The 14881-nt window shown below is 39.2% G+C and overlaps 2 protein-coding genes across 2 annotated transcripts; both read right to left on the bottom strand.

Annotated features, from left to right (window-relative positions):
* Window positions 1-661: 661 nt before the first annotated feature.
* Window positions 662-4777, bottom strand: LOC104425339 (peptide chain release factor PrfB3, chloroplastic). The gene is made up of 6 exons (XM_010038025.3): window positions 4486-4777; window positions 3564-3781; window positions 3099-3299; window positions 2076-2288; window positions 1201-1381; window positions 662-1011 (listed from the first exon to the last, which is right to left on the bottom strand). The coding sequence occupies exons 1-6, from the start codon at window positions 4640-4642 to the stop codon at window positions 719-721; spliced, it is 1263 nt and encodes a 420-aa protein (XP_010036327.2). The 5' UTR covers window positions 4643-4777; the 3' UTR covers window positions 662-718.
* Window positions 4778-5602: 825 nt separating this feature from the next.
* On the bottom strand, window positions 5603-6503 carry LOC104427413 (probable F-box protein At5g04010). The gene has a single exon (XM_010040508.3). It carries the CDS (start codon window positions 6442-6444, stop codon window positions 5698-5700), a length of 747 nt encoding a protein of 248 aa, XP_010038810.1. The 5' UTR covers window positions 6445-6503; the 3' UTR covers window positions 5603-5697.
* Window positions 6504-14881: the final 8378 nt, after the last annotated feature.

Raw genomic sequence — 14881 nt, 5'->3', positions numbered from 1 at the left:
CTTTAAACTTTCATCTATATCAATGAACTCGTTGAACTGCAATTGCTTCTTCATAAATCCTGAACTGCTTATTATTGCTTCTTTCGTAGTTATTCATGCTCATAACGTGAACTTGTCATGCCCACTGACTTCATAAACCAAGTGAGAAGACGGAGGGGGGAACAGTAACATCGAGAAACGAACCTCCCTCGTGCGTTTAATTGGCACGCCTGTTCCTCACACCAAGTCAAACATTGGGATATTAACATGTAAACTTAATTACGGAATAAACATTGGGATGTTAATGTAAACTTAATTACTTCATTCCGAATGCACGTCCTGTACATACTCAATTACTTAGTGTCAACAGTCAGAATTACTAAAGATCTTGAACCAGCAAAGAGGCTCGACTACCTGGACAAACCGGTAACTTCATATGACTAATTTGTGTCAATAGTCCTGATCTCGCGTAGTTTACACACGGATGATAGGAATTTGATCGGATTACCTTCAATTTTTGAGCTAAAATCTCTCGGTGCCCCCAATCAAAATGCCAACCGAAGGGTCACTTTTTTTTTTCCAACTTATGGTTTTGTTGGCGTGGATACATGTATGAGAAAGGAACAATTGTCTTGTTTTTAACATAAAAATAAAAGAAACTTCAAGGGCTAAAACTTTGGGATGAAGAACCAACGCAGAGAAATAAATTAATAGAGTGAAATTGGGTAAAACTGCTTTACTATCGAGGCATGTCATTTGAGTATCTTATCTGGATATGAGCTCCAATCAGAGGTTCTATATTACCGTCCAAAACAGAATACAGGTCAGGCATTTCAACACCACTTCTTACATCTTTCACATGCTTGCGAGGGTAAAGAACGTATCTTCGGACCTCGTCTTGCCATACGTTGAACACGTCTTCTTTCTTGATGCCATTCATGCCTGGAACTCCTACATCGCTGGCTGTGACAAGAAGTTTAGCCTTCAACCGGTTGAGGGCCTTAATCTTATTTGCAAAAATGCTCCTTTCACCTGTGGGATAAAAATTTTGAGATCTCATTTCTCGATCACAAAATGTCGTACTAGACAGGCAATCATGAACGTGTGTTGAGGAGCAGGCATTTGCTTCTTTGTAAAGTCAACCGGATTGCGGAAACCATTGGTAAACAAATTTGAGTTGGAAGGTAACCCTAACAAATAAGCGAATAGACAACTCATTACCTGAAGATTGGACGACGAAACCAGTAGGAACATGCTGAATAACAACTCCAGACCGGCCTTCACTGACTTCTACTTCAGGCGATGACGATGGGCACGAGATTAGCAAATCCTCCTCACTAATTTTTAGGTCAGGGGCCGAACCACGGAACAGAGGAATTATATCGACAGCTGCTAGGCTAACCTGCAAATTTTGAGTACTAAAATGAGGAACTGACAGGCATTTAGGGGCCAATGATGTAGCAGAACAGAAACAGATTACACAGAAAAGGCTCGTCTCAACCTTCAATTCACTTATAGAAGAAGCAGACATACTATAAAAAGAAACAACTTGAATGGCAGGATCCCATAACATGCAACAATTCCCTGGCTATGTTTTTGAGTGAACTAAATCAACCTCAAGCTCATGTGCAAAATTAATCCACACACCATTTGAAGTTGCATATCTTATATTTTTTAGCCAATGTTAGACTCTAAGTACATGTATACATCTAGGTGCCACACAAATATCTAAAGTGTGCAATTAAGATAAGATCAAGAAAGAATTTACTTAAATATATACAATAAGGCGCCATGAGTACGAGTTCATATTTAGCTGCTTTGATTCAAGAAAGAGCCACAGAAACAATCAATCTTCCAATTCCAATGTGTTTTTCCTTGCGCACAGTCATTTACATGTTGGTCATGTTTTTAATACACTTTAAATTGTTTCTTGATACTAATGATGCACTAACAAGATGCCTTTTTTGCCTTCTGAAATCTCCGGAAAGAGAAGAAACAAATCATTCAGAGCTCATTGTTAGAAAGAAGTCAAAAACCAATAGCAATATACAAAAGTCAATGTTTCATCAGAATGAAAATGATAATTGTAAACCTACCTGATCAATTGTTGATACAGTTTCTGAACCACTTATCATTCGATGAACACCCCTCTCCCCTTGAAGACAACCATATGCATAATCAAATTCAAATTCAACTGTTGCAGAAGTGATTCCACCATTCGTTGCCCGATGCTTCTCTACAATCCTCCCTCTATAACCTTGCTTCTCAGCCCATTTTTGGTACATTCTCAGTAGTTTTTCAGCCCATAACTGGATTAGCAAATGCACGAGAAACAGAGAGATTGGAACCAGCAGAGGCATAAGCCCAAAAGATTTATTTATTTATTTATTTTTTTGTGTCAACAAAACTGAGTGAATCTTTAAATTAGGTAATGGAAAAGGAATATATCCCCATTATAGATGAATATTACAGCCCGCTATTTTCCAGGATTTCATCTGTCATATGCAAATAGATTGGCAACTTATCATTCCCTGTCCTAGTTCATACTGATGTTGAAATGAAGTATCCTCATAACAGAAGTATCCTCATAGTGGAGAGTAATATTGAACCACTATCCATACTGATCAAATTCTCACTTTTCTTTTTTTCTCATTATTCTTTTGATAGCCATCACATTATCACTCAATGTTTACTTCTGAGTTGGAATTCAGGGGAGGGACATGCAAAATACCTCCCACAGGAAGAAGGATACTAGACAAGAAATTAAATATCTGCTAAACCCTGGAGAAATCCCACAATTGATTTTCAAGACATCTAAGTCATCAAGCAAAGAGATTCGTAGATAAGAAGTAACTGAAACGGTGATGCGCACAAGCATACATATATACTAACAAAATTCCACTAATAATGTCCCACCCTTAGATGTACATAGATATGCAGTTTTTCATTCTCAAGTTCTTTGAAATTCCTATATTTTGGTGTAAGTATTATAAAGAAGCAGGAACCAGAGACTGTGCATCCATTCTACATCAATGTATATAACAACGGAAGAGTATGATAAAACCATCATCTCTTTGTGCATGCATAATTATTCTAGAAATGAAGTTAAATTATCAAACCTCATGGTAATTGCCATTGGATTCAGCTTTGATGACCATCGACGCTCCATCCACATCATATGGTCCCTTAAGAAGCTTTAACATCTCATAACGGTCCAAAAACTTACTCATATCCAAAGATGAAGTGTATGCCTGCTCAAAAAGAGCATAATTAATAGCATCCATCTCCACCAGTTGAGTTATCAGCTTCGCTTCTTCCGCCTGCAAATTTCAGCAGATAAAAGTCAACTAAAGCCCAGGAACTGCACTTCCTTTAATTGATACAGTTAAACTAGATATGACAGTCATCGACACATTAAGAATCAAGTTAATCTCAGAAGAAGAGTCAAGACAAGTATGTGCGCATGCTTTCAGGCTTTGGCACAGATAATGGGCAAACCAATGACCCAACAATTGCCCAACTTAATCCACACCTACTGGGAGGAAAAGCTTATTCTATGAGATGGATATGGCATTCGACATCACCTTGTAAGTTAAATCCCTCAGGGCATCAACTGCTCTGGCGATGTCTGCCAACTTCACAAGAGCATCATAGGATTTAGCAGGGTCATCCCAAAGGTCATAATCTCGAATCAGTCCATCAAGCTTAATCCATTTAGCTTCTTCGATTTGCAGTGCAGTAGGAGCCATCTTCTCAGTGCGTTGAACTGCATCTTCGATCTTCCTTTTTAGTGAAAACAATCCTGGAGAAAAAGAAATACGAATTTTACATAAAAGCCGAACTGCAGAGATTTTTACCCCACCAACATCCCAGAAACACTTTTGCTTACATTTCTCAGAACTCGTCAGATTATACAAGAAAATTAAACTTGACTTCAAGTCCTCTGACAGGACTCATATTTTGCAAAACTCATCTTTTTCCAACATGTTCGACATAACTTCCTTGCAACGGCAACCATAGATATCAAATGAACCCCTGGTTCGAAATTCCAAAGAGCAAACTCCGAAACCAAGCATATTTGGAACACCGAGGAACAAGAAAGGAAGAATCTTTCCACTAGGGTGATAACTTAAAAAGCAAGAACCACTCACACATGGGAGTTCGCCTAATGTAATAAGACAAGCGAGAGGCCTCATGAGAAAGATTCAGACCCAAAAGAAACGCACTGACTTCAAATTTTACGCGAAAGACATGATTGTCTGACCAATAAAATCCGGAAAAGTTCACTCTTTCTCTTTCATTTTACCACGAACCGGTCCGGATTTCTTCACGAGCAGTCTAAAACAACACGTCAAAGAACTTCTCAATAAAGCAAGAACCATCTATCATCTTGAGCATTTGCAAATGAACCGAGCACTCCCATCTTAATCTGACCAAAAGAAGAACTACCCACATGAAAGCATTCGAGAAAGACCAACATAATGGAATTGGGCGAGAGAGACGGACCGAGTTCTCTGTAGACCTTGCTTCTGCCGTCGACGGAGCTACAAGCCCGGACCATACAGCGCGAGACCGCGGACTTGTGCGGCTGCGGAGCCCGCCATCTTGACCCGAACGAACCAGAGCTTAGGCTTGTTCGAACAAGGACAGCTTCTGCCGCCATTTTCGGACGGGGAGAAGAGGAGAGAATTTGAAGGAAACAGGGCGTGCCGTCTCTTCAAGACCATGAGAGAGAGAGAGAGAGAGAGAGAGAGAGAAGGGGGGGAATCCACACGCAGACAAGAAAATGCGTCCACGTATGTGCCAAAGGCCTGGTCTGCCCCCACTTCCTCGCCCGCCTTATCCTCGCTCTTTTTTCTTTTTTCTTTTTTTCTATTCGAGAAAAATATCTGACTTATTGATAAAATAAGTTCAAGATTAGAATTTTTGAAATAATAAGTAATAATTGCATTCTTATATTTCAAAAAGGGTTGCAAACATCCCAAACGATGAGGAAACTAAACCTATTCAAATGGACCTATTCCTAAACATGTTAAGCTTAAGGGCATTTCTGGAGTTCTGAAACTCTTGCCGCGGCCTTCTTTCTTTAAGGTAAGTTCATATTGGAAGGAGCCGTTGTTGATGTAGAACAAGAATTTCCCTATTTGACCTGGTGGTTCAACATTGTCTAAGATTTAGAATATATAATTTAATTCAATTTTTCTTAGAGTTCTAAAAGTCTTGCTTTTGTAAGTTTGTATTATTTGATTAGTGAATATGGCTATTGGGGTTCTGCACTCATCATAAAACCTTTTTAATTGATTTGATGTAGTCATAAAACTTCGCCTGAAAATTCAATCAAGTAGCATCATGACTCGCAAAAATTATTCGGAACAATGTCGTTTTCCTTAATTCTCTGATTTTCATTTCCTTTTTTTCCTTCTCTTTCCTTCTGGTTACTTTCCATCTTCATCTTCATCTTCTCTCTCTAATTATGCTGCAAAACAAGCTCAATCTGCAGAACTTCCTTTGTGTAATTTAGACCCGTCAAAGGGTTTTAGAACTACACTAGATCGCTTCAAAGTTTAAGGACCTATAGCAAAGATCAGATGACTCAAATCTATTCTGTCTCAGGAAAAAAAGAAGATTTTTTGTCAACTTTTACTCGGAATAAAAACGACAACGACAACAAAAGATCCTCCCTTTTCATACAATCAACCAACGTATAACTTTCCTACATCAAGCAAGAAAATTCTGCAAGTACCTCAAACCATCCTCCATACTCGCATACCTCCAACTCCCCATGCTCAGAATCCCCACGCTCGCGCTCTCCACCCTGATTTTCCCCCCAGCCACCCCCCTGCTACAGAACCCTAACTTCATGTCCGCCACGAGCCCACTGGCGGCGGCGCTCGAGCAGCACCCCGCTAACGGCAGCTCCTGCGAGAACCACCCCTCGGCCCCGGGAATGAAGCTCGCCCTGCCGTCGCACTCCATCATGGTGAACACCGCCTTCCACCCTCTCAGCGCCACGATCCACGTGATCCTCACGGGATCCATGATCTCCATCGCCAACGAGCACTCCTCATCGGCACCGAGCTCGAACCGGAACAGCCCGTTCGGGTCGGGCGCGATCTCGTCCCCCGGCTTCGACACGGTGGTGATGGGGAGGTCCTCAGACCGCACGTCGACGACGAAGACGAGGTCGTCGAGGGACAGGCGGGGCTTCGCAGGGGAGCGCGCGCGGCACCTGGAGGCGGCGAGGCCGAGGGCGTAGATCCGGTGGTAGGGGAGGGCCGGGTCGGTGGACTGGAGGGCGGAGAGGGAAGGGAAGAGGGAGGCGCACGCGGGTTTCCAGAGGTTGTCCGAGGACATGGAGGCGCGCCACGACTTGCAGACGCAGGAGGCGACGGCCAGGGTCCTGGGGTCGAGGAGGTGAGAGACGAGGAGGACGACTTCCCACGGCGGCGGAGGAGCGGCCGACATGGCTTTGGCTTTTCACACGAGTTTTTTCTTGAGGTTTTGGTCCGACGAGAGGAGGAGGGCAGTTTTATGGGCTGGTGTTCTTCATGTGTGGAGTTTGGCTTGGGAGGTTTTGAAAGGCGTTGGCACGTGGAAAGCGGTGGGGTCTTGCATGGCGAGGAAGAGCCAGGTGGATTTTGCTTTTGATCGCATGTCTCGTGCGGACTCGATACAAACTCGTCTAATTGTGGAAAATTTGTTGCAAACGAGCACAATCGGATTTCAGCCCCCTTGGATCCAGGAAATCCCGTAAAAGTCAAACAGATTCAACCAGTATGAAGCGTTTGATGGTCCTAGTTAAACGGGATAAGACTGGATAGAATAAGATAAGAAATCCATGCAAGTTTAGGGTCATCAAATAATTAGGTTAACTCAGATCGGGTAGAGTAAATGGTCCAATTCAGATTGAGACATTTATATGTGATATAAATTCAATGATCCATATCAATTTAATTTATACCCAATTTAATCCATATTATATGAACATTCATATTTCACCCTATAATGAAAACTCGTATTGTACCTATTTGATGCGCATTTCTCGAACTTTCCATTATTCAATCAAATTTGCTGTTGTGAGCTGAGAAACTTGCCTAATTCCTTCAAACTCAGTGGCCTTCATCCTATTTTGTCTAACAATGGTTTCTCTGTATATATATTTTCAGAGACGAAATGGAAGGAGCTAGAGAGTAGGAGCTATAGGGGAACCCTAAACACCATGAAATGCGGAGAGGCCAAATTGAGCAAGGATGTAGGGAATCGACGATAGTTGAGTTACTCACAGCAGGTGCACGAAGTCAGATTAACCAGAAAGCAAGGAAGCCTATGATGCTGGAGACAAATGAGTTCAGCTCGCCGGAAACGGGCGGTGGCGACGGTGCGACATTGATAAGTTGGGATCGAAGAGGAGGGGGAGACCTTGTGAGTGACGGTCGAAGGAGAGAGAGGAGACTAGCAAAGAAGGAAGAACGAAGATGGGCTAGACCCATTTTCTTTTAACTTTACTCTTTTGATTGTATGAGCTGAAAGTGGGTTTCATAACAGACCCATTTAGGTTATATTTGGTTTGACTTTTCCAATGTGTTCTGGAAAAATGCAAGACTTTAATTTAAAAGGATTTTCCGAAATGCAAATAAAATTTGATACATTGTAATTTAAAAAGTCATTTATAATGCCATTTTGGATTAAATAGTGTTTGAAAAACTCCTCTTACAAAGGGCTTTGGTTTTCTTTTTTCTATTTTTTTTTTTATTTTTATTTTTATAAAAAAACACACAAACTCTTTGCCAGCATGCCAGATTTGATGCCGGTGGCTATTGTCTGAGGTCGCACAACCTCAGGTAGCCCCTTGCGACCCTTGACGAGGGCCGCCTAAGGTTGCGCGATCTAGATTGCCCTCGTTGGAGTCATGTGACCTCAAGCGACCCTTGCTTGGGGTCGTGCACCCATCGGTAGTCCTCGCCTAGGGTTGCCTAGTTTGCTAACCCCAAGTGATCAATGCCTAAGTTGGCAATCTCGCCGGTTCCTTGCTGGTCCTTTGTTGCTAGTCTCGCCGAGTGCTCTTATGTAGAGAAGATGAACAATAATAACAAAGACAAAACTAGAAAATGAAAAAAATTTGTAAGAGTAGCTTTGATTTTTTATTATTTAACCATAGAAATAAAATTGTTGTTGGTCAGAATTAATGAGCTACAATGTGAGGAAAAAAAATCCATACTTCCTTATTCAGATTAAATGTTTTTTTAAGGCCATATTTACGTGAAAGATGTAGAGTTATTCCTTTAGTCTTTTAGGGTTTGCTTGGTAACCGGCCAATTTTTGGTTATTTCTATTTTTTTGTTCTCCGAAACAAAGAAAAATAGAAATTCGTTTGATAATATCAACTAATTTTTTATTCTTATGAATAGATTTGTTCTCAGGAATAGATTTGGAACACAATTAAGAAATATAAAAAGTTAGTTCTTTGTTCCTAGGAACAATTCTAGAATTAAGCCATTTTATTATTATTATTCTTTTCTTCTTCCTTCTCCTCCAACTGGTTGCTTGGCCGGTGACTAGCCAGAGATGATGTTTGGTGACCTCCCCAAATTCTCCCAGGCGCTCCCCGAAGCCGACAAGGTCACCAGCTCTCATCTATGGCCAGTTGTTAGCCATCGTTGAGGCTTGGCTATCAATTAGAAGAGAAAGAAGAAGAGAAAAAAAGAAGAAGAAGAATCTTAGAAAATTATTAAATATTAAAAGAAATTCTTAGTCACAAAAATATAAAATAAAACGAGGATCATACTGAACACATTCCTCTCTTTTTTTTTTTTTTCTCTATTTTGGGAATAGACATTTTGTGCAATTACCAAACATGTTCAAATGCTTAGAAACTTGTCCAAGGAATAGAATTAGGAAAAAAAATATTTAGTAGAAATTATTTCCAAAAACAAAATGATTACCAAATATATCCTTAATAACTCTTTTTGGACATAAGATAAGAAGAGAGCTCATGTCCAGCTGCAAGAAAGAGCTCTAAAGAATAAAATGGCAAGTGGAGTTGCTTGATTTCAACCACATACATGGGTCTATTTGTTTCACGAAAATGAATAATTTGAAATACATTTTCTTAAAAAATAATTGTTTGTATCGCTTACAAAACAAATGAACAAAAAAATATTTTCATCAATCACAAAAATGTTTAGACATAAATTGTTATTGATAATAAAATTATTTTTTCATTGATTAATTATTTCAGCGAAACAAACAATTTTAAAAAAACATTCTGTAAATCATTTATTTTTCATGAAACAAATGAAACCCGAGAGTCCTCTTATTAGCCATGTGGAGAGCTCCAAACATAGGTGGATTTGTTCTCTAAGTTCTATACTCAAATTGCATAATAATAATAATAATTATTATTATTAATTAATAATAATAATAATAATTATTATTATTATTATTATTATTATTATTATTATTATTATTATTATTATTATTATTTATTTATTTTTTTTTTATTTTTTATTTTTTATTTTTTTATTTTTGTGTGGAGACACGAGTGTTTTAGATTAGTGAAGCAACTTGCATGAGGCTAAACGTAGGAAGTTTGGATATAATTTAGGGTTATGACATATTTGATTCTATGAGCGAATGCAACTCTATAATTCTCAGATTCTTTAATAGATTATGTGCTCCTAACTCTTCTTGTTGAGTAGGTGCCAATAATTAAACCAAACTACATATACATCTTGTGTTCTTTATTATCTGCTCTTTAATTTTATGGTGATTTCATTGTTTTGTGTTGATTTAATTATATGATCCGATTAGCTTCTACATTAATTTACGACAGTGTGGATATCATTCTACAATTACATCCCTTTATAATTGCCGGACCTACGTCTAACCAATCCCACATAGACCTCTAGCATAGAGAATTACTTTATTACTGGACTTGGAATATTCCCTCTCGTGTTTCTAAGACATGTTGGTCGTGATATGTTAGGTTCTTCCATAAACATGACAAACATATGTCCACCGTAAGATGTTTAGATTCTTCCGCGGACATGATTAACCCTCTTTAGAAACATTCTTTGTTTTTTTTTTTTGAACAGAAAAAACATTCTTTGTTCAAACATCAAATTGTCTAGAAATTATTCTATGGTCTACAGATTATGTGGACTAATATCTTCTAAATTGTTAATTATATAGATCCCATCATGGAATCCACATGATCAACAATTATGATGGATTTGATCTATATCGTCTAAAAATCATACAGTAATCTTTCAAATTGGTCTATAAGACCAATCTCTATTTTTTTTTTTTTTAATCTAAGTTTTGTTTCTAGATATGTGACATAGAATTGTAGATCTATAAGGTTTGGATATGAATTTCCCGACAATAAACAACTTGATATCTCATCATGCGGATCTCATAAAAGATTATGTTCACACTTTTAGAGGGACATGCATTTGATTGATCATAGTCATACAACAGATCATAGTCATAAATCAATCACTCTCGTCGGAGGAATCCTTGAAGTTTTACAGGAAAAGAATCAAAGACAATGCTTTCGAAGAGGCCACAAAAAATAGCCTCTCTACAACTCACAACTTCAAACATGTTCACAAAAGTAGGCGCAACACAGTATTTGTGGAAGCCTATGAGCAAAGCACAAACGATCTTCCAGCGAAAGCTCAAAAGCAAAATCAATCAGAATAAACTACTGAAGAAGTGTTTATTTTATAAAGTCTCTTCCGGGTAATCACAATTCACATTGACCACGTTAGGCTTGCTTCGGCGTGTTCGAGACGATGGAGCTCTCTCTCAGTGCTTGACCGAGAGAGTGCTAGTGATGACGTGGCGGAAGCAGAAGTGGAGGAGGGCTGTTGAGGAGCGCTCTTCCGACCGACGAAATTGTCCCCGCCGTCTGCCCCTTTCAGGGCCTGCACAGGAAGGACGGCGGGGGTCGGTGACAGGGGTGCCAGGTTAGAAGTCGTCGATGGGGAAGAAGTAGTACTGGAGACCGGCCATGTCAAAATCAAAGGATTGAATGGATTCTCGACCGGAAGCTGAACCTTAATATAAGAGCACAAGCTTTGGAGTTCGCGAGCCGTCGTAGGTATTAGAACTTCTTGTCGTTGTTGGTCGCCGCGGTGTTTGGCCAGTGGTTTCTTAGGGGCGGAAACAATGGCGAATAACTTGGAGGGCTACGTCAGCTTTGTCGCTCCTGTGGTGTCCTGCGCGGGTCCGTTTGTAACTTTGTGTGGAGAGAGAGAGAGAGAGAGAGAGAAGAGAGAGAGAGAGAGAGAGAATTGATGTTTTTTGTGAGAGAGAATTGATGTTTTTTGTGAATTCTAATTTGGTGGTCCCACTTGTCGTGCCACATTTTTGGCCCTTCGATTAGTCCATGGGGAGGAATATTCTGCATAGGGTGGGAGGAGGACCTGTCTTTTGTGGAAATGTTTATGGTCAAGATGAATTGTTTTCCACTTCGACGACCGCCATTTTTGCAAATCTATGTTTTTGGGCGAGGGAAAGTCTACAATTTCACATGTAGACGTTTAGTAAGGTAACGGGACAAAAGGCATCGTTTACAATTTTTTTGTATTTATTTTAGTCTTTCCATCAAATATATGGAGGGAAATCATTAACATGGTGAACCCCAGCATGTCTTGACCATGTCAATCCCGATTGACTAAAAGATTTTGTTCAATTTGTGGAAAATTTGGCATTTTTAAAAATGTTTTCAAAGGTCATTTTGTAGGATAAGAATAAAATTTTCTGGTGTTTAGTTGAAATATGAAAATGAACTAAAAATTATTATCCATTGTCGGAAAAAGGAAACTTGATATATATATTTTATAATATATATATATATATATATATATATATATATTTAAAGAGACATGCACTATTCATGAGAAATAAGGGATACCTAACTGCTTGGGTCTTGATTGTATGAGCTAGGTTTCTTGAGCCCAACCACTTGGAACTCGAATACAAATGCCACAAACCTAAGTCCAATATTGATGAATTCAGGCCTGAGTGTTGGTAACTTGGGCTTGAGAGTTGGGTGCCCATGCAAGGGCGTTGGGCTTCTCATGCCTAAGCACTCAAGACCTGGTCATGTTTATGGGGTCTCAGACCATAAAACATTTTGGCGTTTGACTGAAATATGAAAATGAACTAGAATCCGTCATTTGGAAAAGAAAAATTGATACTATTTCCTTAAAGAGACATGCACTATTCATGAGAAATAAGGGATACCCAACTGCCTAAGTCTTGATCATATAAGCTGGGTTTCTTGAGCCCAACAACTTGGAACTCGAATGCGAACACCACAAACCTAGGCCCGGCCTTGATGAACTCAAGCTTGAGTGTTGGCAACTTGGGCTTGAGAGTTGGGTACCTATGCAAGGGCATTGGGATTCTCGTGCCCAAGCACTCGAGACTTGGTCATGGTTATGGGGTCTTGGACTAGCCTTTCGCAGATTCAAGCCTAGCTTTGATAGATTAGAGTTTGAGCATCAGTTGCTTTGATAGAGGAGCCGAATACTAACTATAGCTATCAAAAACCTCCGCACGTGCGTTGAAATTTTGAGGCTAGCCTCTATGGACTTGGTTTTTTTGAGCATTGGTGACATCAGTGTTGAAGCTGAGTACCCAAGCATGGTTGTCCAGGACCCGAGTACGAGCATCGGGCTCTCAAGCCTTGCCTTTATGGATCTAGGCTTGGCCTTAATGGACTTGATTGGGTGCCAGTAACTTGGGTGTTGAAGTTGAGTACCCAGGCACAAGCATCGGGTTCATGGGCCCAATGCTCAATGGACCCAGCCCTAGCCTTTTTGGATCTAGGCTCGACGTTGATGGATCCATGCCCGGATACTAGTGATTAGGGCAAAGGAGCCGCATACTCAAACATGACTATTAGGACATAGGCATAGGTATTGGGGCATCGGGCTCAACCTTTGTGGACCTAGGGCCGAGCACCAATAACAAGCATAGGAGTCGGGTCTCTAGGCATAGTTGTTAAGGATCCGAGCATGGGCATCGGGCCTTAGGCTTGGCCTCTATGAACTTGGGCCTAACTATTGATTAATTGAGCCTATCCTAGATGGACCCGAGCCCAAGCATTAATGACATGAGCATGACAGCTTGGGTACTTGAGCATGTTCACCAAGGACTTGGACAGGGGCCTTGGTGTCTAGAACCAGCCTTCAAGAAACTTGAGCCCGACTTTGATGGACTTGGGCATACAAAGGTAAGTAAATAATAGTCCAGGTTTTATTTGGTTTAAGAAATTGATTGAAATGAAACAATCTTTCAAGTTTGAGTATTTTTGTAATTTAAAAACTTTTGAATAACATAGAGGATTGATATGACGTAGTTTTGAAGTTGAGGAACTACGGCATGCTTGAACAATGGTATGGCTAAATTGATAGAACAAATAAAAGTTTTCAGATTAGATTGTATAAGTTCCAACAATCTAGTGATTAGTGGTAACTTTATCTCGTTTTATTATGCCGAGAATGGCTTCACATGACGAAATATCCATCATCAAAGTTGATCTTTGATTTTTATTGGATCAAGTTTCATGCCAATTAGGACAAGAAGTAGAATGTTTAATAAAAAACTAGAACCGTGTATCCTAAAGGAATCTAAATGTAGGAACTCAAAATACAAATTGATAAATAAAAAAATACATTGTTTTGTTGATGATTGTTGATCCCTTCTACAACAATCTAAAACAGCTTATATAGCCAATAATAATACGTAATAGCTCATAAGTGATTAGTATTCAAATTGAAGTTTACAATCACATCTCCATTATTTTGGGCTCCATCACATCTTTTGATTGCACGTCAATTTTACCTATAAGTCTGTAGACTTAATTGCATTCCATAAATTTAGACACCACTGTCGCTCTTTATCATTGCATGTCGACCTAAGCAATTGTATCTTCTCAATTGCTATCAGATTTGACTATCAATCAATACCCTAATCATCTTCCATTCATGTATTTATCTTAAGAGTCAATTGTCCACCAATTGTCATTGCATATTGATAACTGTATTATGGTCATTAATTATTTTGATTATAGACAAGCAGTTTTGGTATCAATGACTCACCGATGAGATAATTACTTAATATCAATATTTGGATTGATGTCACGTTGATTTGGAAGACTTCATCATTTTTGGTATAAACATGTGCCCAATTTTAAGAGAATTGAAGAACTTAAAACTTTTGTACCTTTAGAAAGGTAATAATGATTACCTTTCAAAAGTATGACTAGGTGCGTATTGGCCCCATCACTTTTCTTACTTCATAGCCCGATAATTACTTTTTGTTTGCATTATGAAATCTAGACACATCATCGTAATCGACTCATTTGCCAAACCATTACTATAACGTACCGTCGAAACTTCACTCAACACTTATAAACCATTACTTTTTCGGCATCACATATATACTTACCAAGATTCTATTTTTAATTTTACTTTTACGTCCCTTTTGCCTTCAACCTTAAGCCAAATCCTTCTTCTCTTTTGTTGCTTTGACTATGCATCTCATTTATGTTCATTCAAAATTTCCATGGCCCCAAAACCCCCACATTTTCATGTTCGACATACTTGTCTTATTTTGATAAATTCAAGGACGAAGACCGTGACAAATATCTTCTAGAACTCCTCAACGATGCAGAAAATTTCAGAAGTAATTCTGGATCCTTGTTTCATAAATCCTCATCACATCCTTGCATCTCTTAATGGTTGTTTTCCTTGCTACATCGAAGAAAAACTCCATATTCATAAGTCTTCCATCATCAAGTATTTGGACTACCAAGTCCATTCGATTTAGGGCTTTCCCCTTTTCGAACTTAAGTTTTCCAATGATACTTGAGAATAGAATATCAAGT

The sequence above is a fragment of the Eucalyptus grandis genome, chromosome 11 (assembly GCF_016545825.1).
Source record: "Eucalyptus grandis isolate ANBG69807.140 chromosome 11, ASM1654582v1, whole genome shotgun sequence".
In the NCBI taxonomy this organism is placed as follows: domain Eukaryota; kingdom Viridiplantae; phylum Streptophyta; class Magnoliopsida; order Myrtales; family Myrtaceae; genus Eucalyptus; species Eucalyptus grandis.
This window is presented reverse-complemented; position numbering and strand designations above follow the sequence as displayed.

Excerpts from the sequence above, each read along its gene's own strand:
- LOC104425339 (XM_010038025.3), bottom strand. The coding sequence starts at position 4,642 with ATGGCGGCAGAAGCTGTCCTTGTTCGAACAAGCCTAAGCTCTGGTTCG. Across the intron at positions 3,300-3,563 it reads TGAGGGATTTAACTTACAAG|GCGGAAGAAGCGAAGCTGAT; the intron begins GTGATGTCGAAT and ends TGAAATTTGCAG. Across the intron at positions 2,289-3,098 it reads CCAATGGCAATTACCATGAG|TTATGGGCTGAAAAACTACT; the intron begins GTTTGATAATTT and ends TTGCTAATCCAG.
- LOC104427413 (XM_010040508.3), bottom strand. The coding sequence starts at position 6,444 with ATGTCGGCCGCTCCTCCGCCGCCGTGGGAAGTCGTCCTCCTCGTCTCT.